Raw genomic sequence first — 24,224 nt, 5'->3', positions numbered from 1 at the left:
GTCAGAGGTAAAACAGCTCAAATGAGGCAAATCCAAACTGAAACACATTAAAGGGGAATTACCATTTATTTCTGGGAAAAGAAGGAAACCACCTTTCCAGACCCAGTAGTAGACTATAGTGACACAGAAGCCTTCAGATCCTTCTTGGCTTTGAGGTAAAATCTTTGCCCCCTGCTTTCTCCATCATTCTCCATCAGAAAATCATTCTGGACGTTGAATTCTGCTTTGCTGAATCCTGTGTTTTCCTTGAGGAACAGATGGCAGCTCATTCACCAGAGACAATACAGAGCACTAAGGAGAGTTTCTGAATTTGGAAATCGGAGATACCGACAAACTTGCAAACAAAAAAGCAGAACAGTGTAAAACAGCTGTGCTCGTTGACTGTGCCAGTTCAGGAATCTAGTGGTTGTAATAAAGCGGCTTGTGTATATATTTGACGTTATCCTTCAGAAGAAGGTGTCCAACTGGCATGGGAACTCTGCACCACTTAGGGCCCCTCTTCCAGATGGGCTTTGCAGATCTGACGGACCAGCGAGTCAGATACCTGTCAAAACAATACAAACGTATTTCAAGTTGAGACCGATCACTGAAAAACGCTTTAGTCAAAGCAGAAGACACTCATTTGCTTGCCTTTGCTTCTCCACATGCCTCTTTATGGAAGCAGTAATGATGAGCAGAGCTCTCTCAGTTCAGAAGGGAACCACTGAAAAGGACTATTTGCTCTGGAACTGCTGTGCCTGACTTCCAGTCATGTGAAACAAATCAGGTGTAATCTCCAGGCTCCTGGCAAGTTGTCCACCTGTAGCTAACAGTGTTGAATCCCTTCATTGCAACTAAGTTCAAGATTGAGTCCATCCATTCTCTACAGGAGGTGCCATTTCAACAGCTTGCCTCAATAAGGCAAACTAATTACGACGGCCAAGTTCGGTGTAAAATAGTCTCTAAAAAAGAACTAGTTTGCTTTCAGTAAATGGATATTTCTTTTCCACAGGATGGGATTCTGGCCCAGTCTTGCATTTTCATATGCTCGAATTTGCTTTAGCATTCTCTTTATAATACTATTCCAGTTTGCTGCTGCAGGAAGTCAGAACCTGCAATGGAAGAGGTATTATAATCGAATTATCGCAACTGCAAATCTCTGTCCGGAATAACGTCTGGCAAACATCCTCTGCTTTTTTTACCATTTGAAGTCTTAGACTTGGCTTTGCAAACTGGCAGGGGATTTCAGATTCAGAATCGGTTACTGGAAATCTTACCCTGCGGCTGGGTGGCCTGGAGTTTTGTTAGGCTTTAAATCTTTTGCTACCAGTAGAGAGGGAACGGAGGTCCTTAGAGAAAGAAGAGTCTTTTCAGACAATAAAGATCCAAAGTAAAACCCCAGCATAATCTGCACAAACAATGCTCCAACAAATTAGAATTTGGAACAGACTGATAAACTTCATCCAGCGATGTTTGCATGCCTGTGTTGAGTAATCCCATGGTCTTAATGTAACCTCAATCAGTCATCCTCTCCCCAAAACAGCTTTGTTACCTTTCATTTGCATCATGCAAATTTGAGAATAATATTAAGAACTTTGGACAGAGACCATGTAATGCATTTATTTGAAGGCATGTGGCAGATTCCCAGGAACTACAAAGAAAGCTTGCTATGCCAGGCAGCTATAGACTATGTAACAGCAACACATTTTCCTAGTACTTCTCTTCCCCAGCAATCCTGAACAATACAGATTGAAAAAATGGATCACATTTAGAGGTTCCTGCCACCGAAATGAAGCCACTTCCAAACTGTTTTGCTTTTGTTTTCAGGAGTTTACGATAGTTATGATGGCAGGAGGGATTCCAAAGATGGTGTGGAACAAAGTTCAGTTTTTCCTCACAGAAATACATTCTATTAGCCCCTTTTGAACTTTAATGTTATGCTGCTGCATTAGTGGAATCCCTTACGTAACAATATGAGGGCAGGAAGTCAGAGAGACTCCCATCTCTCATTCCAAACATAAGGGGAGCTCAGAGAGACCAAACACAGGTCCCTACTTGGGAATCCGCCAAAGAGCCAATGTAAGGCAGCTTTTTTTGGAAGAAGGTGTAGAGTTATTTGACAGACACATAGGGCTATGTCTTCTCACACTTCCCTTGCTGTGGAAGGAAGCCTGCAGCACAAGTTTTGATATCACAAGACTGCAGATACAACAAAGGAAGAAAAAAAAGTCTGGAATTGTTTTAATGCATCAATATGCCAAGTGCAGTTCTGGTCACATGTCTGCATGTTTACAGGAAAGTGGTCCCGCGATAATAAACGTTCTCACTGGGAGAGAAGCAAATGTGTGAATGAGAGATACACATCGGTGCTGGGTGCAGGTTTAGACAGACAGTGGCTTTTTAAGAAATCCCTCTGTTTCTGTGTGGGGGCTGGAAGTGCACACCCCAATTCTGCATAGGAAGGAGGATTTAGTAATGGCCCGATTTTAAAGCTTTTGTTATTTCTCCTTTGAGCAGGTCTAATCCAGCCCTCTGGTCCAGGCTTTTAGCTTCCTTTGGGGACTGCAGGCTGGGGCTTTTCATTGTTAGCTGAAACAGACATTTGGACGCTTTCCCTTCCTGGAGCACATTTGCTTTTAGCACTTTTAATACTTGCTTTGTCCCAAACTCAAACTTGTCCTAATTTTTTTTTTTAACCTTGATTCAGCAATAGCAAAAGCCTGATGCCTGGGAGCACTCAGTCTACAAAGTTTCTTTTCCTTTTTTACTAACCCCAGTTCCTACTGTTTCACAGAACAGATTTCTTTTTTTGTCCCCAAGAGTAAAGAATCCACAAAGCTCATATATGAGAGCTTCAAAGCCCAGCACACAGGACTTTCCTGTGAAATCTACTGTCCATGTAATCTAGTGTTTCAAGAAATTGTGCACCCTTCTCTAGCCAAGTCACCCAGCTTTCCATTGTAGCGAGCCACCTGGTTTGTCCTGGGGAGCTTTTACCATAACCTGCAGACTTACACTACCAGATGGTCTAAATTTTCTCAATCAGCTGAGGGCTGTCAGGACACAGCCTCCACGTGGATGACAAATGCAGCTGGTGTGCAGTCTCCTAACCTGTTATCTCACTGTGCAGAGCTCTCATTCTGGACAAAGGCAGAAAGAAATGCAATCTGAGAGAGCAGCAACCAACCCCAGGGCTCTGCTAGCCACCTTGAGCGTGGTGGGATCCCAGGGAACAAGCAGAATCTCTAGACTCCAGATACATAAGTGACTAGTTTGGATAAAGCAAGACGGGAATCTTGGTCACATTTCCCTGATTGGAAATGGCAAGATATAAAATGCATGGAAACAGCTGTAATTAGTCAGGCACAGTCACTGCAGGCACCTAAAATATCTGTGGCACGTAGAAATCAGTTTCCATGGATTTTATTCTGTGAGCAGGAGGGCCCCAAACCCTTTCCACCTAGAGGCTGCTGCTTAACACCTAAAAATAAGCACAGAAATTCTATGTGCTGGGTAAGAGAAATTACCTACATGTAGGTCTATTGCAGCCCGGTGTGCAGCCCAAGTATGCTGGTGTGGTTCCAAGCTGAACTTCTGAACCCTCACTGAACTTTTTCAGTCTGTCTCTTGTTTGGATTAAGAGCAGAAGGCAGAGGGCTACAGACTGTGTGGGAAGCACTCCATCAAAGTGCTGGCAAGACTGCCTCCTCCCTGCCAAATCCATTCCCTTGACACTCCTTGGTTTTGCTCACCTGCAGCCACTCCAGCTCTTTGCTCTTTTGAATTCACATGCTATGCACACACAGTTTCCATACAAATGAGAGAAACCACAAGCTCCTGGAGCGAAACACTGATAGCAGTGAAACCAGATTCTGCTCTGAGGGATGAGAGGTGTCTGCAGAGCCTGAGAACTTTATAATTCATGAGGAGTTCATATGGAACCTGCCTCTTCCCTGACACACAGCAAATTCTCCAGTTCATGCGGAGGAAGGACTGACCTGGATATTAGCTGTGCCAACTTCTGTTCTTCCCGTAGGAAGCTGAAAATGGAATAGTAACTGAGCACTTAGAATCACATACTCCACGTGTACAGCACGTCTTGCTGACAAGAGTACGGATGACTCAGGGAACATATGACATCCTTTAGTCCTGTGGGAAAGGGAACAACTTCCAAATGTTGTGCTTTAACCAACAATTTGGGCCTGCCAGAAGGAAAAGAGTGGTATATTCACGTTAAGAAAGCATCTAGATGATGGCCTGAACTTGGTGTCTGTTCTGGATAGTTAGTCCACAATATCCAGGCAGCAACCTTCGTGCTGTAAACAAAACTGCTGAACTGTTCAGGTTTCCACTCCTGAAAAGCAAGGACAGAAGTGTGGCCTGCAGCTGTATTTGACAGCTTCCCAAATGGTTTTGGTGTGTGGTGGCCCGCATGCACGACCCTAGAATCTGCGAATAGCCTGTCACTCCACATAGTGTTGGTGAAATCCCTAAGAATGTCTTCAACCTTGTGGGCTAGTGACAATATTGTGTTGCTGCAGCACTTTGCTAGAACATGCCAGGCTGGAGCATAAATGGACACAAAAATAAGTAACAACAGGAAGTTACGAAAGGGAGAACTCAGACTGGAGCTGAGGGAACAAGCTTTGGTTACAAGTTTGCTTGTAGAATCAACCCTTGGAAACGGTGAAAGCCACAGAGTGTGCCAAATAAATGAACCATAGGGACTAATTCTGTAATGACAGGGGTAATCTTCATTGGTTTAATGCCCAAGTTCTGTAGAGAAATGTTATGAAAGAGAGGGAGAAGACAGTAGACTGAAGAGTTTATGGATGATGCAGATACTCTGATGGCCATATTTCTAAAGAAGAGCCCACAGCAAATAAAGCAGTTAAGCAATAATATTCATGAGCTATTATCATCAAAAACAAATCAGGCAGAATGTGAAAAGAAAGAACTAAATCCAAGAAATGAGGAATGCCACAGTGGGTCTTACCTGGACAGCGTCCCAAATGCAGGGAGTAGAACAGAGAGCTGCGGAGTGACCCTCAGTTAAATCCTGACCCCAAGCTGCTCCACACATCATCCAGCACCATGATGGCCAGAGCATGGCCCAAACTGGCATTCCACTTTCATGTTACACCTTCTTTTGCAGTCCCCAATCTCCTTCTCTACGTTACATTACATTCTGGATGGATGGATGTGACCACATCCACTCTGTGCTAGAGCTGGGATCAGCAGATCACTGCTTCCAAAAGCCTTCTGCTCTTAGCTCTTGCATCCCAGAAACAAGTTAGGAAATGGGGTAAGCTGCCTGTCAAATGACCCAGTACAAAACAGGTCAATTCATATCAATATGCAGACAATTCTGGGGCATGTAAGAGAGAATGTCTGAAGTATGTACAATGGAGACAATAAAACTACTTCAGAAAATACAATAGTGATGCTGCTTGTAAGCACCAGAAAAGAACCTTCCAGAGAAGCAAGAAATCCAAACTTCACATCAGTAGATCAACTGCAAGGCAGCATCCCTGATCCTTGTTAAAAGGGCGGTCAGGGCTTTCTGAAGGAGATAGAGAGCAGAAGAGTCTATTTCAACACTACACACAGAGCAGACCCACTGATGGTGGAAGGAAGAAGCCACTACTGCAGGCTCAGCTGGAGGGTACATGGGCTGGTCAAACTAGCATTAGGGAATGTACATTCGCTGTGTTCTAGTCTTGGAAAAGCTTGGATAAGTAGCCCAACATGCAATCTGATACAACTGCATTTAATACGACTGCTCATTTTCTCCCCATTGGCACTCCCAGGGCTACAGTAGCAATGCAAAATAAAGGAGTTACCTCTCATTTAAACAGAAATAAAGATGACTACAGCAGTCAATATAGGGATCTCAAGAAAGGCTGAAGCTCAAAGATTAGAAAATACATCACCTAACTGTTCAGTACAGCACCTGCTATGATAGGCTTCCTGCACTTGAAAACTCGCAGGCCTCAAATACAGTGAAGAGACAGGCTCAGTTGGGTATGCAGTCCAGTATTATGTCAGGCAAGATTACAGGATGACCTGATCAGGTTCTCATGGCACTGAACGTGGCACCTGGCTTCACTCACATGTCCCAGCCCAATTCTGCCCCTCCTGGCTCACTTGCATTTGGCATCACCACAGGTTGAATTTGTCCCCAGTTACCATGGCCTTACAAAGACTTTAAGAATGGTTACATAGGCAAAGGGAATGTAAGCTTGGACAAGTCATTTACGAAGGAAACTTATGAGAATAACTTCATTCTTCATTCCTCAATCAAGTACTGGTTAAATGTCTTCAGCAAGCACAGGTACCCTTCCAACCTTGCAGGGCCACCCTGCCCCCATAGGGCAGGAGGAAGGAAGTAATTAACGTCTCCTGCTTCAACCAGTGTGAGCTACAGTTCCACAGAACAATGTGGAAAGTCCAGGTAGGGGCAGGCATAGTTAAAACTCTCATAGAGCCACACAGGATAAGATTTCCAAGGAGATACAGATTTTCCCCTTTCAGCAGACTGAGAAGTTCATGTTGTAAAGGACCACAGATGCACTCCTGAAGTACCCCTACACTCTACCCTGGCTCCAGGACTTATTTAGTTCCAAAGCTTCCAATCAAATTTCTTGATCCCTTCCATTGTTTCCATTCAGACCCCAAAGACTGCCTATTTCACTGCTGTTCCATCTCCTCAACAATAGCTTTGTTCTTTTCCTCAACCATCTGCAATCTGCTTGTTACATTCCCTTGCTGGAAAGAAAAAAATCACGTGGTGTAAGGAAGGACTAGCAATGCAGCAGGGAAGGTGTGGATACTAATCACTAACTAAAATATCTTAATTTTAGAGGTGGAGGCACCTACTTCCATGTAGATCATATCCTGAAGTATCCTTTGCTCTCGCTAAAATTCTAAGAAACAATTTATAAAATTGAAGGCATTAGACCTGGAGTCCCAGTGTGATTCCAGCAAGATACAGGATTTACCATTTCCTGTCTCAACCTGATACGCAGGGTTGTTGTGTGAATGCTAACTACATAATGTGCTCCACCCCACAGCTGCTGGATAGATGCAGCAACTAAAGAATCCTAAAGACTTTTAAGATACAGGAACAACAAAGAGTCAAAGTATCTGATGGAAACAAGGCTGCAGCAAATGTAGAGGCCTCCAAGTTGATTCTCCCTGATACTAAGTGCACAGCCTGCCAGCATCTCAGGGACATTTCCAAGGGCCTGCCTCAGATCTCCATTGCAGAGCATCAGACCTGAAATGCAGGAAGGAGACTCCAACTGCCCCAAACCCTGCAGCCTAAGCTCTCCCAGCAACAGCCCCATGGCCTCTGGTAACCTCATGGCTTGCTAATGCAGGGTTCATAAACCGCTATGACATCCCCATGGAAACAGAGTGTGAGGCCATAAACAGGGGATTAGCACCTCCTAACGCTGAGCAAAGCGCAGAAGGCGACAGCAGCCTTTCGGTTAGCCCCCAAAGGCCAGGGGCCATTCAGTCCTGGGAGGGGGAAGACAGCATGTTACACAGGAAGGGCAGGCTGAGGACGAATCACAGCTTGCAGTCAAAAAGGGCAAATGGAGATGAGACAGAGTAAAACAGGCTTCTCTCAGGCCCTCGCTAGCTGCTCAGCCCCCAACACATTGCTGGTACCCATCCTGAGCACCCTTTTGTCCCATGTGCAGTTGGGGGCCAGACAGTGAAAGGCTGAGGGAGAAGAGACTGTTTATTCTGGACATGAGAAGGCTCAGAGAGTCTTATCAGTGCTTATAAATACCTGAAAGAAAGGTATAAAGAAGACAGCCAGGCTCTTCTCTGTGGTGCCCAGCAAAAAGACAAGAGGCAATGGGCACAAATTGAAAGAAATGTCATCTATATTTAAGAAAGTACCTTCTTAACTGTGAGTGGTTGAACTCTGGAACAAGCTGCTCAGAGAAACTGTGAATGGTCTGTCCTTGGAGATATTTAAAATTTGGCTGGGCATTCTTGGGTAATCAGCAGTAAGTGACCCTGCTTGAGCAGGAGGTGAGGACTAAATAGTCTCCGCAGTACCTGTCCAACCTCAACTACTCTGTGATGCTGTGACTCCATTTCTGTGGCAGCCTTCCATGTCTGTCGTACTGAATATTAATGAACAGGAGGCAGCTGAAGAAGGGAGGGCAGACTAATGTGTGGCATTCATCCTGTGGGGGTAGACTGATTGAACAAGATGCAGTTTGTCCTTAAAAGTCTAATGGAAGTACGTCATGACAGTAGATATGTATTCTTTATAAGACCTGTTGCCTAAGGCATGTTCTAGCCAGTTATAAGGAACTGCTTTTCCTCTTCCAACCTATTCCTGAAAAAGAGAGACATGGAAAGACAAGACTATTCACCTGTTCAACTTGGGTTTCCTGGGAACATGTCCTTCAGGAAGTAGAGGCCTGTGGTTTGGCAGCAAACCTGAAATAGAAAGAGAAAGGCATGAGAATACTTTATAGTGCCTTTGTTGCATCCGTAGCATCCACAAGTTACTTATACCTCATAAGCCAGGCAACCCACACTCCTACTGCTAAAACACAACTAGAGCAGAAAAAGTATTTATTCTTTCTTTTGCCATTGCTGAACTTGCACTCTAGCCAGAGAGAAGCTAGGAGGTTCTGGTGTACACACTGTCTGAGAGGAAATACACGTCAAAGACTTATGCTCACCAAAGAGGCTTTTTGAGAGGACACAAAGCACTGAAGTCCAATCAGATTCCACCTTCAGGATGAAAATCTGACTATTAAAATCTTCAGTCCATTTAACTTGGATAATACTCAGACTGTGTCAATCTGGGACCTGCTCCCAGGTCAAAACAAAGATCTTCCCAAGGCAGATAGGAGATAGGTACATTAATGGGTAAAAGCTCAAGCTTATGCTAAAACATGTCGCTTCAGAAACTGGCGTTTAATCATTAGTTACTATAGACTGAGATATTTCCCACATCCTTCAGCAATGGTAGACTCATCTAGAGAAGTAAATATCTACTGCTAAGGCAGGAACCAAGACACAAAGAAAGCAGAGTAAGTAGTTTCTTTCTGTTCAGTCATCCCATCCCAGTACTTGGTGCACGATGGGTTTGCTGGGTGACCAGACGATGAAATCCCACTATCATACTAATTGGGTGGGAGAGCCCTCTCATGGGGCTCTATACCCTGCTAACTAAAGATGTTGTCTGAAGGAGGAGACTAGGTACCTGCACGGTGTGCCATCTGCACACAGGCGGCAATCTTCTTGTGCTCCTCCAAACAGAGGCCTGTGATCCTTCGTGGCAGCATCCCTCCGTCAGAACGGATAAACTGGCTCAACAGCAACACATCCTGCAGAAGCAAGAAAAGGGCAAAACCAATGTAGTATAGCTCCTTTAATTTCTGTGATTCTTAGGTGTTGTGCTAATCCTTACACTGTGTACAGAACTCAATACAAAGCAGAACAAAACAAAGCATACTTCCCACACATCTCAGATGCAGCTTGTCAACAAGTGGGTTTTGCTAGCCATCACTTTGCCCGCCAGCTTAACTCAGTGAGGTCACTAACATGGTCTGAGTCTTCCCTTGACTTCACTACTGTAAACACATGATGTCAGCTGCAATCCCCACTACTTCACTGTCACTTGCTCCAAGATTCTGGCTAAGATAATGTGTCCTAGGTACTGAGGCACAGTTACACAAGACCTACAGATGGACAGTGTTTACACAACTTGAAACGCCATTACAGCTGCTATCCTAAAGGTCACAGATATGTTAGATCACCTCTGGCCCTTCCCTTGTTCCCTTCAGAGCAGGACTGTTCTCTGCTATCTATTCCTCAAACTTTTGTCCGGTTTCCCATGGTGGAACTTCCCTCATGTCTCTCTGGAGGGGTGGAGAACAGGGAAATGGTTCAAAATCCTGCACGAAGAAGCTTGTTGTAAGAAAAGAACATGTGCTGATAGGAAAGACCTCATAGAATAAATCACTGCTTTCAGTTCTTTGCCTGTGTGTGCATGCATTAGGCAGAGATGTTAAAGCCACACTGCATAGAAGGAGCACTCAAAACATACTGAGGGTTTGGCTGAGATTCAAGGATCATTTAGATTAAACTGCTGTTGACCTTCTTAATTAAGAGCTCTAGAAATGTAAAGCACTTTTAATAAAAACAAAATTAAAGGAATCTCTAGAATCAGATAGTATCACAGGTCTGGGATTACAAATTCCTAAACACAGCAGCAACAGCTGTTGCATGAGTGTCCCATTAACTGTACATAGTAAACCAGTCCAGCTCTTCACTTCCACACGCACCACCACTGCTAGTGGACCCCTCAGACCAACGTAGGCAGGCCCCTTTGACGTGCTGATGTCTGCATAAGTTGGCCCAAAGGGCTTCTGGGGCCTCTGTACTTGTTTTTCTCCATCTGTTCACAGCCTTGTTGCTAACTGAGAGTTTACTTCTCCATTACTGTAAACATTTTCATAGCTGAGGTAGCTGGACCACGCAGAGGCAGCTTACAGGCTGGAAGGGACGTGACAGCAGACACTTCAACATGCTAGGAATCTGAACCAGGTATATCAGCACTTGATACTCTGCCTGTTAGAGGCAGACCTTCTCCCACTCCATATCTATTCCATTTTACAAAAAGCTCCCTGAAACATTCCTACCTCCATTTACTGCCATTGCAAAGACAAACAAGTAGAATAAAAATGGGCATTCAGAAACTACAGCTATGTTGGTCTTATAAATCCATCCCTACTGCATGAGATCAGTTGAGCTCTGAAGTGGACTGCTGGAATTCAGTACGACTTTCTAGTAATAATCAATTCTGCAATATGAGATGCTGTTATACAAATGCTGCAGTGAAAATCCAGAGGTTTATTTTCCCCAAATCCCATCCTCACTATTGTGATCACGACAAACAATTTCTCTCTTCCCTAGCTCCCTTTCTACCAACTAACATGATTAGGCTAATTTTCAGATTCATCTCCTTCATTTTGTAAATACAAAATGGCTCATCATCCACCATCCACGGTGGTGTTGTATCATAAGAACAAGAATAACATAGCTGAGCAACAAGCAGGAAGCTCTCAAGCGGCCATTTGTGGATAAAAGGGAAGAGAAGTGTCTTCGGTCCAGCTAGCGCATTGCCTTGCCAATGAGAACAGTAACCACAGGATCAGTTGGTGCCAGCTGCGTTGGTGGAAGTTGGGCAGGGGCCAGTCAAGCAGTCCAAGGGCACTGACTTTCAGCCACTCCTGAAATGCACTGGATTGGATCCAGGAAACCAAAGCAAGACTCCATCCCCCTTTTTCCATCTTCTTTAGCTACCCAGTTCTCCAAATCACCAACACCTCAATTTGCCATTTAGCACAAACATACCACTTCCCTAAGCAAGAAAGGGCTGTTCAGCTCAAAGCGCCTCGGAAATGAAAAACTTCTTAGGCTTTTCTGCTAGCTTGCATTACTTTGTGGGAAAGAGGGAAAAGGGAGATGATGGCAAGTTTAAGGCTGTTTCAGTCTTTGCTACAGTGAAAGCCTAAGGAGGCCACAAGCTCTAGTGAAGGGTGTGTGTGGTCCAAGTGCTTTCTCATATTACCACCACGCCTCGTGGAGTCACAGGGCTGTTATCGAATATTTCCATGCAAAGGGGGGAGGTGAAAAGTAAAGGGAGATAGTTCTTTTTCTCCACTGGAAAAAAAATAATCAGGAAAATCCATTCTTTGTTATTATCTCTGAGCAACAGTGTCATCAGCTGACCAGCTCTGCGTGGCAATCATTTCTGAAGTGAAATCGCCTACATCCTAACTGCTACAGCTTCAAATCACGCTCATGCCATTTGGCTTAAAATACTGCATACTTGACAGAAGGTTTGTCCATTTCTGAAGATTCCCACAGTTAACAGACCAGGTGTCTCTCTCATTGTAATCACACAGATGCATCTCACCACTGGGAGAAAGCAGACAGGTACAGCCAACTTAATGGGGCAGCTGTGGAGGGAAGCGTGCAAGTATGCAGAAGAGTCAAAGAAAAAAAAATATGTCTGGCAAGTTCTCATGGTGCCGTCATGTTCCATGAAATTCACATTCTGTGCTAATGGACAGCCAAGCCTGTAACCACAGCTTTGCTTTAATCACTGGACAGCTCCCACGAGGCTGGACCCAGATTCCCACCCCTGTAATCTGCAGCAGTTAATGAAAACAACTTGGATTGAATTAATCTAGGGCTAACAGACAAAGTTTGCAGTTCAGTTTCCTCTAATTGCTGCTAAAGCAAGATGACATATTTACTGCCTAACTCAGACTAATGATGGTTGAAGTGGATAAGGAGAAAAAGCAAAAAAAAACCAAAAACCAAGCTTAGCCTTCACCTCTAAAAGGTCTGGATAAACTTGCTATCCATTCCCAATAATGTGCTATACGTAGTGTTTTGTTTAGCAACTGAAATGCAGAGGCATCTCTGCATTTTACTATCTGCAGACATTCTGAAAAGCAAGGTCCTTGACGAGCTATATGCAATTCATTAAAACCTCCACTTACCACAATAAGATTTGTCTGCGTAGCCAAATTACTACTGGGTTGTCTCAGCCAAGTCATTATTTCCAGTTACACAATAACATACTTCCTCCTTTCACTCTTACTCCTGGGAGCTGTACACCATCCTGTAGATATTTTGTAAGAAGACTGCAGATTCCAACCCAGTTGCCTGACAGTGATCAAAATCATTTTATTTTTTAAAATCTCCAATGGCTACAAAAAATAAAAAATAAAATCAACTCTCAGTTTTTAGTGGATAGATGTGCCGAGATCACAAACTGTGGGAATCTGTGCCTTGGGCCCCTTTATCCTGAGCCTCAGCAGAGGCTAAGGACTGAACTGGCAATGACAACTGCAGCCCTCCACGCCACAGCTGAAGCAAGTTGGAATCATGACCCGAGAGTGCTCACAATGCCTGTTTGGTTGATTAATAACTTAGGAGACATTGGTCCCCCAGTTCTCCGACAGCTAAAGTAACTCATTATGCCACTACTTTAGTCTGTGCTAGTTGCCCATCACAAAAGGAAAGTCCTATGAGGTCATATTACTCAGCTCCCTCAGGGGCTAATTCAACACTTCCCTTTTCATAGTGCCTTATTCATTCCAATTACAAGCGTCCCAAGCAAAAAAGCTCACACTTTCCCTTCTGTGCAACTGACTGATCTCAGCTTATCAATCTCAAAAGAACCACTGTGATCCATCTATTCTAATCTCTTACCAAACACAGGTTATAGTTTATGCTTTATAAACTAGCCTGTGTCTTTAACAAAAATAGCTGTTCTCGATTTACTGTCTTTTAGGATAATTCAACCACCAGCGAGTAAATTGTGCCACCATTTAATTACCCACACAGTAATGTGTCTGCCCTTTATTGTTTGAGCACTTCAAGATTCTGCTAGTCATTGCTGCTGTAGCATAGAAAAATAGCAGAGAGCTTTTGTGCAGAAAAGGGAGGTCGTATTCACCTTAACATTTAAAAGCCCATAAATTCTCAACTGGCATTCAAACATATAACAAACTTATTCAAGCAGAAGAGGTGATCTACTCCAGAACTGAAACTTTCCCAGTTCGTATCAGCCCCGTGGAGGAATAGCTCTAAATACCGAGGCAGGAATATGCTACAACTCAGATATGCTAGTTCATGCTACTATCTTCAGTTTTTTGTCCAGATTCTCCTCTGCTCTGCAGCAGGACTACTGGATGTATATACTCAGAAACATAAACATTCAGAAACTACGCAACAGCCAGGACGGACACACATCTAGGATTCCTCGATTTTTGGGAACAGCCTCAACAACGATTCTAAATACTTCTGGCTGCAGGATCTCTCCTCACTTTTGGTTCTCACATGACCAGCAGAAACCAGGATCTAAGAATCAAACTGAACTTCAGTATGGAAGAAATGCGTAATCTTCATTCACAGTAAAAACGCAGGTAATGCTTGACTAACAGTCTACTTCTAATCCTGGAACACGGTCTCTGCAGCACTACATTAACTAAAACCAATGTTTTGGATCTCAGTGGCTCTGTTATCTCTGCGCAACCGAGTCCACTACTGCCAACAGCAGTAGAAAATGTCTTCATATTAATTTCCAAGATTTGATCCTCTGCAATAGCTCATTTCAATCCTAAGCATCAGTTTATAGTTTCTCTGCAGCTCCTCATGTGAGGCTCATGGAATACTTGCTAGGAATGTGTAGAGCTAGCTAGTTCACAATACTGCTGACTCCTTATATTTACTTGCGTGTAACACTGAATTACCCTTTGAAAACTATTTTCCAGTGTGACTGGTTTACTTCAAACATAGTTAAGTTTAGCAACCACAAAGAAGTGCGTCTTCCAAGAAATCTCTGCATTCAAACATGGCAACATAAAACAAATTAGATCGTTCTCCAGCACTTTCCATACTTGAGTTGGAATCATTGGCAGCACTCAGATCAGAGCATTTGGTCACTCCTTAGGCCTTTTCCATATGTTAAAAAAAAAAATCCTTCCAAAGTCAAGTAATATATTTGTTATATATTAAAGCCCCTAAGATCTTGGGGCTACATGCAAGCCAGGCCTACTGCTCTGTACCTAGTTCAATGCTTAAGTTATTTCTACTGCTTAAGTATGTATCTGTTTAGTTTTTTTCCCCGTTGCCTTGCAGTAGTCATTTGCAAGATTGTCATTAGTACCTAGATATCCAAACAGTTTTTCATTACTGCGTGCATTAGGACTGCATGTGAGCAGCTCAGTCAATCTGCAGCCAACAGGGCTTTCAGTTCCTCTCACATTAATGGTCTTCCCTTCTCAAAAGTATTTATTTTCCTCCAGATGTATTTGTATCTCATTCATCCTAATCCTATTGGCATTAACTTGTTCTGACTTCTCTGTTACCTTATCTTAGTAACAGCATGTTCTTGTCTGGTTTTCTTTCCTGATTCCAGCACTGGGATTTTAGCGTGCTGGGGGCACTAAGTCCTTTTATGAACTCTGTGTTTGAATGACCCCTGGTGAGGCTCCATTCGGTATCTTCTACCTCACACTCCCTATTCTATGGTGCTTTTGCTTTAAAGAATTACATACTTTCCCTGTCATTTTCCACATTTAGTGTTATTAATACTCTCATTAGCATTTCCTGCAAAAGACATCAATCAAAATCTGTTTTTTCTGTTGCTAAGGGGAAAGGGAAGTAAGCATGTGTGCTCTACCTCATATCCATCAGGAGCTTTAAAGTGCATAAAGAATAGTTACTACCTTTGAGAACAATGACCCATAAAACCATGGTGCTTGAGTACACAATTGATTTCATCAAGTTTTTGGCCTCTCTGGTGTTACAACAGGCTTGAATCTGATAGCTAAACATTGCATTCCAGTTCCGTTCACGTAGAAGCGCAATGCTGAAGGGCAGCTAAGCACATTAGAAATACAGCTTCTAGGATCAGATGGTCAGCAGTAATAGGCATGCGCATAATTCCAAACCTCCTACTTGATATGAGAAAATCCATTTTTTTTCCCAAGGAATATGATCAGCCAAAGCAGGCAATTACTATGTAGGAAGTTATTATTGTTACACTCAAGAGAAGCAGAGATGAAATTGCCTATTTTGACTACACCCAGCAAAAGAAGAAAGGGGCAGGTTGTGCAGTACACTACATTCAAGAGCAACATTTATCCACCTGTGGGGAATACTATTTCATTAAACTTACCACATAATCGTACTTGTGCTTCAGGTTCCAGCGACAGATAGGACACTGGCCAGAGGGGTTAGGAGGTGTTGGTGTTTCAGTATCCTCTATAATTTTCCCTTCAATCTAAGAAACAAGTCAAAGAATACAGTGAACAAGCAAAGATTCCATAGTACAGACACCTAACTTCCTCTGTGACTTGAAGAGGACCTTTCATCAAGTCTACGGTATGCTGACCAGTATTGTCCAGATGTAAGGGGGACGGGGTTTGCATTATACATCTCACTCACATATAGACAAAGTGAGCACTTTGGGAATGCAAAGACAACAGGGATTAAAAAAATAAATAAATCCAAGGGGCACCAAAAACCATTTGGTAAATCCTTGTATATATTTTATTTAAATCTAAACTAGTACACACTTAACGTGAAGTTCTCATTCTTGCTTGAATTCCATTTATTGTGGTACTCCTTTGAACCACTATGCCTTGCAATTGTAGCAATCTGTTAGCCAAAAGCCTTAAATATTTTTGCTGGGAATATGAGAGTACCACAGAGTAGCAGATGTGTGCTGTGGACCAAAACACGCATAGGCTTGCTAGATTATAAACTACCAACAGGAAAAATTATGAGGAAAAATCAGACAGGACTGTTGGAAGATGTCTGTTGTGTGCTTTTTTCTTTCTTTTTAAAATTAATTTTAAGATTACGCTAATATTTTTTCTAGTTTAATTCCCTGAACAATTCCTTTGGGAGACTACTCAGCATTCTTTTCCACTGTCACTACAAAATGCTGACATGTAACACACAACTTTTCTTAAAAGTAACATACAAAGAAATCTTGAAGGTGTGTGTGGGAGGAACTTGAGAAAATTGTTTTCTAAATGTAGATATGTTAGGAATATGATGTCTATATAAACATGCACTTGTCCTTTCTTGAGGACTTATATGAACAGAAGCAAGAGCTATCAACTTTCAGCTGAACGGACAGAAAAGACAAAAAAGACAAAGTGAGTTTTTCTTCAAAATGCTCTGGAAGAAGAAAATTTCTGGTCAAGATTAAAACCACATATGGAACACCAACTGCTAGGGTCAAATAGTTCAAGTAACAGAGAGTTTAAAAAGAAACCTCAAGTATCTAATTAAAGACTCCCACACTGTGGATGAACACATATTTGCTTTTAAGAAAAGAAAAAAAAAAAAAAGAAGCGGATTTATTTTGAATTGGCAAGTTCTGAGTCTGGAAACCTGGGAAGAAAAAAACCATGACATTTTCTCTAAGTATGTGTGGGACACCGACATCCATCTGAAATGCCATGGTAAGATATTACATCAAGCATCCTTCTTGTCTAGCGATGGCAAATGGGTAGGATATTTGTCACTGAAGCATCTCCATACCCCAAAAAGAGAGAATACTCTCAATTTTTACTCAAGACTCCTCCCAGTTTCAACAGAAAGTTTTCCATTAAAAAAATAAAATTATATAAAAATATGTATATATATATATACATATATATACAGACATACACACACATATATATATATAAATAAAATACAGGTCAGTATCTACTTTCTATTTGTTGGTAAAATTATTTCTGGGGAAGCCAGCATGTCTGATTCCCTCAGAGTCTCATTGATTCTTGCCGGTCTGGCTTCAGACTGTAATTTCACCTTGAAGTGAATGAGAAAAAAAATAATCAGAATGCTACGTCAGTTTTTCTTGGCATCAATTTCAACATACAGGTTTGGATAATTATTGACCAATAACTGAGGGCTATCATACTGTTAACCCACTGAATTATTATTTTCCTGTTACAGACCTAAGAGTGATACAAAGGCTTGACATTCTCAGTATGCTGATGAATTCTGAATTCCTCTAGGATTCATTCACCTGGCTCATGTCCAACATTTCCTTCGATACTGATTAAAGACAAGAGTTCATAGGAAGATGAGCACGCAGATGGATTCAGAAAAACCTGATGTTGGGTTTATGGGAAAAATGGAGTGACCAGAGGTTACACTGAGAAATCCACCAGTCCTTTACTTGATCAATTTACATCATTTGTTACAAGATTTTCTCATCTATGAGCATGGATGAATCATACGTTGATGCATTATTACTGACTCATATTATGCAGCAGAAGTATCCAGATCTTCCCCATGATGCACAAAGGGACAGGAAGTTGAGACTTCTTTTTTTCTAGAGGACTCTGCTAGTGTAAAAAGTTATACATCTAAAATATAAGTAACCTACTCCATTCAAGTTTCAAACATGACAGCATCTGCAAATCCAAACATGACACAAAGGAAATCCAGACTTTTAAATGTATGAACCGTCAGTTTTTGCCTGTCTCACTAGCAAGGAAAGAAAATAAAAAGTCCCTTCAATCTTCATTTATATATAATTCTTGCTCTACTCTCCCAGTGATATTTAAACACTTCAAAGTGTCTGTACTGCGTTTCTTCAAGACACATATAGTTACTGGCATACATAACACGAGCAGAACAATGGAATTTTGCTCCCCATCCTTATTTATTTCAGTGCTTTTCTCTTGATAAAGTATAACAGATCAGATGGGATTAATCAAGCAAAATGTTAATTCTTTGCTTTGACATGCTTTGGCATTTTTCCTTCTTATATAATAGCTGAGAGAGTGCTCTTTTTTTACGAGAAACCTCAAGACTTGTTTATTTAGAGCCTTCCTTTTGACAATCAGTTCTTCCACTGTTTTTTTTTTCTCATTGGACACGTTACGAAAGGCAACCTTAACATCACCAGCAGCTGCTAAGGCACATGCTGTGACTAACAAACACAATGCAGATCAAAGGCAAGTGGCACATGTGTCAGACAGCTGGCAACGAACAACTCTGCACTCAGGCAAAATTTTATCAGGCCTGCTCACGCTAACCATGGGGCTGAGATGATGTCAAGTGTCAGGGCTCCCAGTTTTATAGAGCATTACCACACAAGAGGTCCGGGTAGCTCTGACCAGAGCCCTTCATCACCTCGCCAGCAGCAGGGTGACGACCTAGGCTTTCTGTGGCCAAACCATTTATGTGGCCAACCAGCTTAACTACACTTGTAACGCTCTCCTTTCTTTGTTTGGCCTTCACAGGCTGCGATGTCGTTTGGGCAGAAAGCCGACCCTTTCACCCTCCCCCCTTTTGGAGCCAACAGGCTTATTCCCCTCTGCAGAAAGAATTAACAGCATGAGATGCTAGTGGGAAAGAAGTAGGGACAGAGACTTACTATGGTCGTGTTGCCTTCAGTCACCTCCACGACTACACAAAACAAAAATAAAGGAGAAAAAGACAAGAAAACAAAATGAGACTCATTCCTCCTTAATAAAAAAAAATTAAAAACAGAAAAAGAAAAAAATCACTAGGTGGTGGGGTGGTGGTGAAACAGAGCGATGCTCCACCACGGTGAGAGACCAGAGGAAGAGGCAGCCCGGGGGCCGGGGCGGTACAGAATGATCCCGGAGCACTGCCCCGATCCCCGAGCAGCCCTTTGTCGACGGCCACTCCTGCACTCACCCTCCCGGAGGGTTCTGGCCGGTGGTGAAACCCAGCCGCTTCCCCAGAGCCCGGCGAACAACCGCCTGAACGCCCCGCGCAGTAGGCTGGGTGCCGCCATCTTGTCGTCGCCCTCACTGCCGTCACTCCCGCTTCCGCCGGCGGGAAGGCGGGCTCTCCGGCGCCATGTTGAGGCGCGGCTCTTTCCCGCCCTTATCACCTGAGGGGAAAGAGTAGTATGAAGAGAAGGGCTGTTGCTGTTTTGAGCTTCTCCTGACTCTTCAGTTGATCTATAACCGATAGCAAAGTTCATAAAGTGAGTTTCCTCAAACGTTTGTTTGCTGAAAATAAATGTGTGTCGATGCTATTTGCTTGTACCAGCGGTCTACAGTGCTCATGCAAGACATTATGTACATTTTTTTTCTGTAAGTTTCTAGCTAAAATGTGATGTAAAATATAAATTGTGACCTAAATGTAGCATACAACAAAATGTGAAATGAACTGTGATCATCCTACCTCAGGAGGTCTTTCATCACCTTCCTTTTGTTTGTCACACGTGCTTCTTGTTACAGTCCAGTTTGAAAGCAAATGCTTCTCAAGGGACTATGCTTTCTATTTTTGTAATCCTTGATAAAACTGGGCAGGTTCTCCAGGTGCTATCATCATCTCTAATTTGTAGAATGGGTTACCAAACCAGAAAATTAATGGAAATCCCTTTCTGTGGCAGTTCTAAGTACACAACTCCAAGACTGTTCCAAAGAAATCTGAACGAAGGCAGGGATTCTGACCGGACTTTCTGTGCTCAATGCCAAGCAATGAAAACAGGGTCATCCCAGCTATTCAGAGAACTAACTGAGTAAGAATGCAAACCAGAAGATAACTATTCCTCTCTTGCTGCATCACGCTATACATAATGTCCTCTAGAAGCAGAGTGATTTTCAGCTTGTCCAAAAGCTTAGAAATAAGAGCCAAACAAAATATTTACTGCCATCCAGTCTGAGGATCATTTCCTTATGAGGAAAAGGAACATTGCTAAACACTGTGATGTAGAAATGTCACATTTTTATGATTTTCTTTATATAGTGGATTTTATCCTAATGGAAGGAGTTTGGCTGTTACAACCCGACAGGAGAGTTTATTCAACGTCTGAAATTAAACCCAGTTCCCTCTATTTGTCTCAAGTGAAGGGGAAAACTAAAGGGCTGACTGTTTCAGTGGAACAGAAACCAACAGTTGGTAGGAGCACGGTGCTCCATGGCACACCATGGTGAAAGATAAGAAGACAGAGAGGGCTGGCTGCTGTTCAAGAGCTTCACCATGTCATTTGACTTTCAGTGACTTTAAGCAGCGCTGTGGGTTTTGATCTGACAGAGGCAACCAACATGATAATAGTTCAAATAACATTAGGTACTCCACTTGCTTCTCTCACCTTCAGACAAGTGCTGTCCCTAAGTAATTTAAGCAACACGTAATTTAATGCAAAGAAGGAAAACAGTTGCTTTCATAAATAATTCATTTTTTTGGGGGTAGAGTGAATCCTCTCTATCTCCAAGAAATTTTCTTTGCCTTCTGAGTATTTTCTAGAACCATCAGTAATGTAGACCATTTTGTCCAAAGGAGACAAATAAAGTTTGTGCCAACTTGGCTTGAAGCCCACTGTCTCTTTCCAAGTTTGGAAATTTGACATATTTTTGATTTCTTACGGATAATTTCTGAATGTGTTTATTTCATCAAGCTCTGGTATTCGGGGGTAAAATAAAAAATAATCCTGAATACTATGTCTGTGTACAAAAGAAAAGAAAATGACTTGCTTTCTGCAAGTAATTTCAGCCATGGTCTGTGTTTTGTCAGTGCTGCAGAGGGTGGTCCGGTTTAGATAGAAATGGACATTTCTAAGGAACGGGACGGGATGCCACCGACCATTAAAGAATGAATGCTTTTCCTTTTGAATTAAAATTAAACCTGTGCTCACAAGTGAGGTGGCTGGGCAGAAGCAAAGAAGTAGCATATTTTAGATGAGAAATGTGTGTTCTAATTGATTATGGCCTCTAAAGATGTTATGGCTCTGTTCTCAAAGAAATGGTATTCCCTTATTTGAATTCCTTTGGGACGAGACATTGTAGGTGTTCTGTAAGACATCATTTTTTTTTTCATACAAATTTGTGTTCTGCTTTTTGTTATTGTTTGGAAAATGGAGTATGTTTTGCTTTTTTCTTATTTACTATAACACATTACTACTTTCTGCTTCCAGCAACAAAGCAACTTTTCTGGTCCTTTGGGCATTTTTTGGTCTATTGGATGCTAATGGATGTATATCTGCTCCAGAACTTTACTTGTGCAAATATCTTATGAAGGCTGAGGCTGTTCCAGTGAAACAACATTAAAAGTCGTAGAAACTGAGATGGAAAAAGCTAGTAGGTCACGCAGTTCCCACACAGGCCCCCCAGACCAGTGCAGGTTTGTTTCCAATGATACATTTTTTGTGCTTTCCAGAAGGGGTCACTGCAGGTCAGTGTTCACTTCATCCAACAGCCTGTCTCCCTTCCCCCTTGAAAAATTGGGAAACACTCTGAATCTGGTGATGAGTATGTTGCAAAATGCCTAGAATTTTTATGATAGCATGTAAGTTGATGCCGAGTGCTCAGAAGTGGAATAAATTTGTTCAAGTACGACAACTGATCAACTAAGATTTTAAATGAGGAAATTTAGTGAGCTCTTCAAAATGGCTTGTTAGCCACATATAGGTATTAATTGCTACAAATCTTCAGAACTGGAGCCACCCAGTTGTAATGAGTAAGACAGATGTCTCAGGTTTGTCCTTTCAGGTAGTTAATACTTAGAAATACCACATGTTATAGTTAGATAAAAATAGCTCAAATAATTCAAATGAAACTGCTGATTGGAAAAACAAAACAAAACAAAACAAACAAAAACAAACATAAGCCCAGAAAACCCAAGAACCTACAAAAGTTTCCTTCCCCCCCCCCCCCCCCCCCCTTCCTTAAGAGTGAATGAAAGAAAGGAATAATGAACAGTCATGTTGCACTAAGACTTCACTTCATCATTACTCAACCATTCAGAGCCACTGGGATACAAGGACCTCTCTGAAGATTGTCCAGTGTCACAGCCTGTTACAGATCAGAGGCTGCTGCAGGGTTCATCTCTTGCATGTGAATCAGGTGTCCTGATTGAGAGTAGCCAAATCCTTGTCAGCCTGCAGAGCCTATCCATTCCACAAATGAACAGCAAACCCCAGTTTCCTGTGTCCATGTACTGGGATGTACTGCTGAAGCAGGCTTGAGAAGGTTGGAAAGAATAATATTGGGACGGAAATTAATAATTTTCAAGTGTGGAGAGGGATGAAAAGTTGGTTGGAAAGAAGGAAAAGCTGCAAAGAGAGCAGGAGAACAGAGCAATGTGATGGTGCTCTAGCAGGAAAATGAGCAACTCACTTAGAAATAACGTGTTTATATTTTTAAGGTTTCCATCTTTTCCCAGTGGATATAGTTATTTTTCAAAGCAAAAGAACCAAGTAATAATTTTATTATGTTTCCTTCCAATATTTCAGGCTTAGCGTAAACAAAAAAATCCACTGGGAAAACGAATCCAACTTCTTCTGCCAATAACGCTTCAGTTCTGTTTCTTTCACTACCTGCCTCTCCCCTTGTATATTTTAGATGCTACTATTCTCATACCCACTATCTGTGGCATCACCGATACCAGCTGAAATATGTTGGTGAAGGCATTTGTTAGAGGGAAAAGCCTTTATGTTCACTGAAATTCACTTCTGATGCAGAACTGATAAGTTCTGAGATTTTCAGTGCTTAAAAAATATCAGTGGCTTTTGACATTTTGGGAATGTTCCATATAGGCAAGTAAGTCAAAATGATGGAAAACAACCGAGCTGCTTGCACTGAGATTTGATCTCTGGAAATTAATATTTGGGTTGCATGAAAGAATCAGAAGAAAAACTCTTTAACAACATCATAGACATCAGACCGGCAACAGTCCAAAGCTTTAATTTTTCCAGATGTTGTGTGGACTTTTCTTTTTCTTTTTTTTTCCCAAGCCAGGTGAAGGAGGGCCTTCAGAAAAAAACACAACGAAAAGTACTGAATTTGTTAAGCAAGGCATAAAGACCATTGCCATATTGAATCCTCAGATACCTGAAATGCAAGCAATCCTAATTTGCATTAAATGAAAACAAAAGGTTTATCAGGGCTCTAAAAAACAATGGTTGTGTCTTCAGACATTTCCAGACAGAACTGTAACAAATGCTCAGTTTGATTTCAACAACAAACATTTGTACATGGTGAGGATGAGCGGTAGAAGACCAGGAGTCCTCTGGTTCATTCATATGAGAACAGCCCTGTAGTAGTCTTTCAGTGGGAACTTGGGAAACCTTAACCAGCTGTCTGCACCCGTGTTTTGTGCTGTTGGTTGTACCATGTGTAGCCTTGACTCAGTTTCTCCCTTGTTGCGGCCAAAACCCGAGGCTTACCAGAGAGGCCTTGGGGCAGTGTAGGCAAAACAAGTGATGCCCAAACTTTCAGCAAATTGATGTGTTGCTGTAGCAGCTGATTCACTGACTGTTTACTGTGGACATACATATGCTTCATGTTCCCAGCATGTGCTCCCGAGCACAGGAGGATCCACAAGCACAGGTTCTGATCACTCTGGTTAAAATTTACATGAAGCTGCCCAGGGCAGGCTCTGCAGCCTGTTTCAGTCAGGAGTCAAACACCTAGCTTTTCTTTTGTTTCTTTTTCTGTAAATAAAAGTCAGGACTGAAATTGTTTGCAATAGAGAGTGCTAGCTGGATCTATACTTTGTGAGTAGAGGCTCTGCCAGAACGACAAGCTTTGCAGTCCCCCTCTTGCTTTTCTTCCTGCTTTTAGCTCCATGAGTTTGGAAACGGGGGAAGCCCATGTTGTGCTCTGATCTTGGACCACGATGGGACGTGATGGAGAGATCTCCAGCAGGGTTTTCCTCTTATGGCTCCTCCAGCC

At 42.3% G+C, this 24,224-nt stretch overlaps 1 protein-coding gene across 3 annotated transcripts; it reads right to left on the bottom strand.

Annotated features, from left to right (window-relative positions):
* Positions 1-47: 47 nt before the first annotated feature.
* On the bottom strand, positions 48-19,360 carry MRPS18A (mitochondrial ribosomal protein S18A). Of its 3 annotated transcripts, XR_005858083.2 has the most exons (7): positions 19,237-19,360; positions 18,950-18,981; positions 15,722-15,826; positions 9,221-9,344; positions 8,379-8,445; positions 4,976-5,293; positions 301-544 (listed from the first exon to the last, which is right to left on the bottom strand). XR_005858083.2 is itself a non-coding variant. In NM_001277624.2 (6 exons), the coding sequence occupies exons 1-6, from the start codon at positions 19,334-19,336 to the stop codon at positions 1,085-1,087; spliced, it is 435 nt and encodes a 144-aa protein (NP_001264553.1). In that variant the 5' UTR covers positions 19,337-19,360; the 3' UTR covers positions 48-1,084. The 3 variants fall into 3 exon arrangements, 2 of the variants coding, with proteins under 2 accessions (NP_001264553.1, NP_001264552.1); NM_001277624.2 differs by lacking the exon at positions 4,976-5,293 and having other exon boundaries at positions 48-1,091; NM_001277623.2 differs by lacking the exon at positions 4,976-5,293 and having other exon boundaries at positions 48-544.
* Between the last annotated feature and the right edge of the window lie 4,864 nt (positions 19,361-24,224).

The sequence above is a fragment of the Gallus gallus genome, chromosome 3 (genome assembly GCF_016699485.2).
Source record: "Gallus gallus isolate bGalGal1 chromosome 3, bGalGal1.mat.broiler.GRCg7b, whole genome shotgun sequence".
NCBI classification, from domain to species: Eukaryota; Metazoa; Chordata; class Aves; order Galliformes; family Phasianidae; genus Gallus; species Gallus gallus.
The sequence above is the reverse complement of the archived record's forward strand: the minus strand, read 5'-3'. Positions and strand labels throughout refer to the sequence as shown.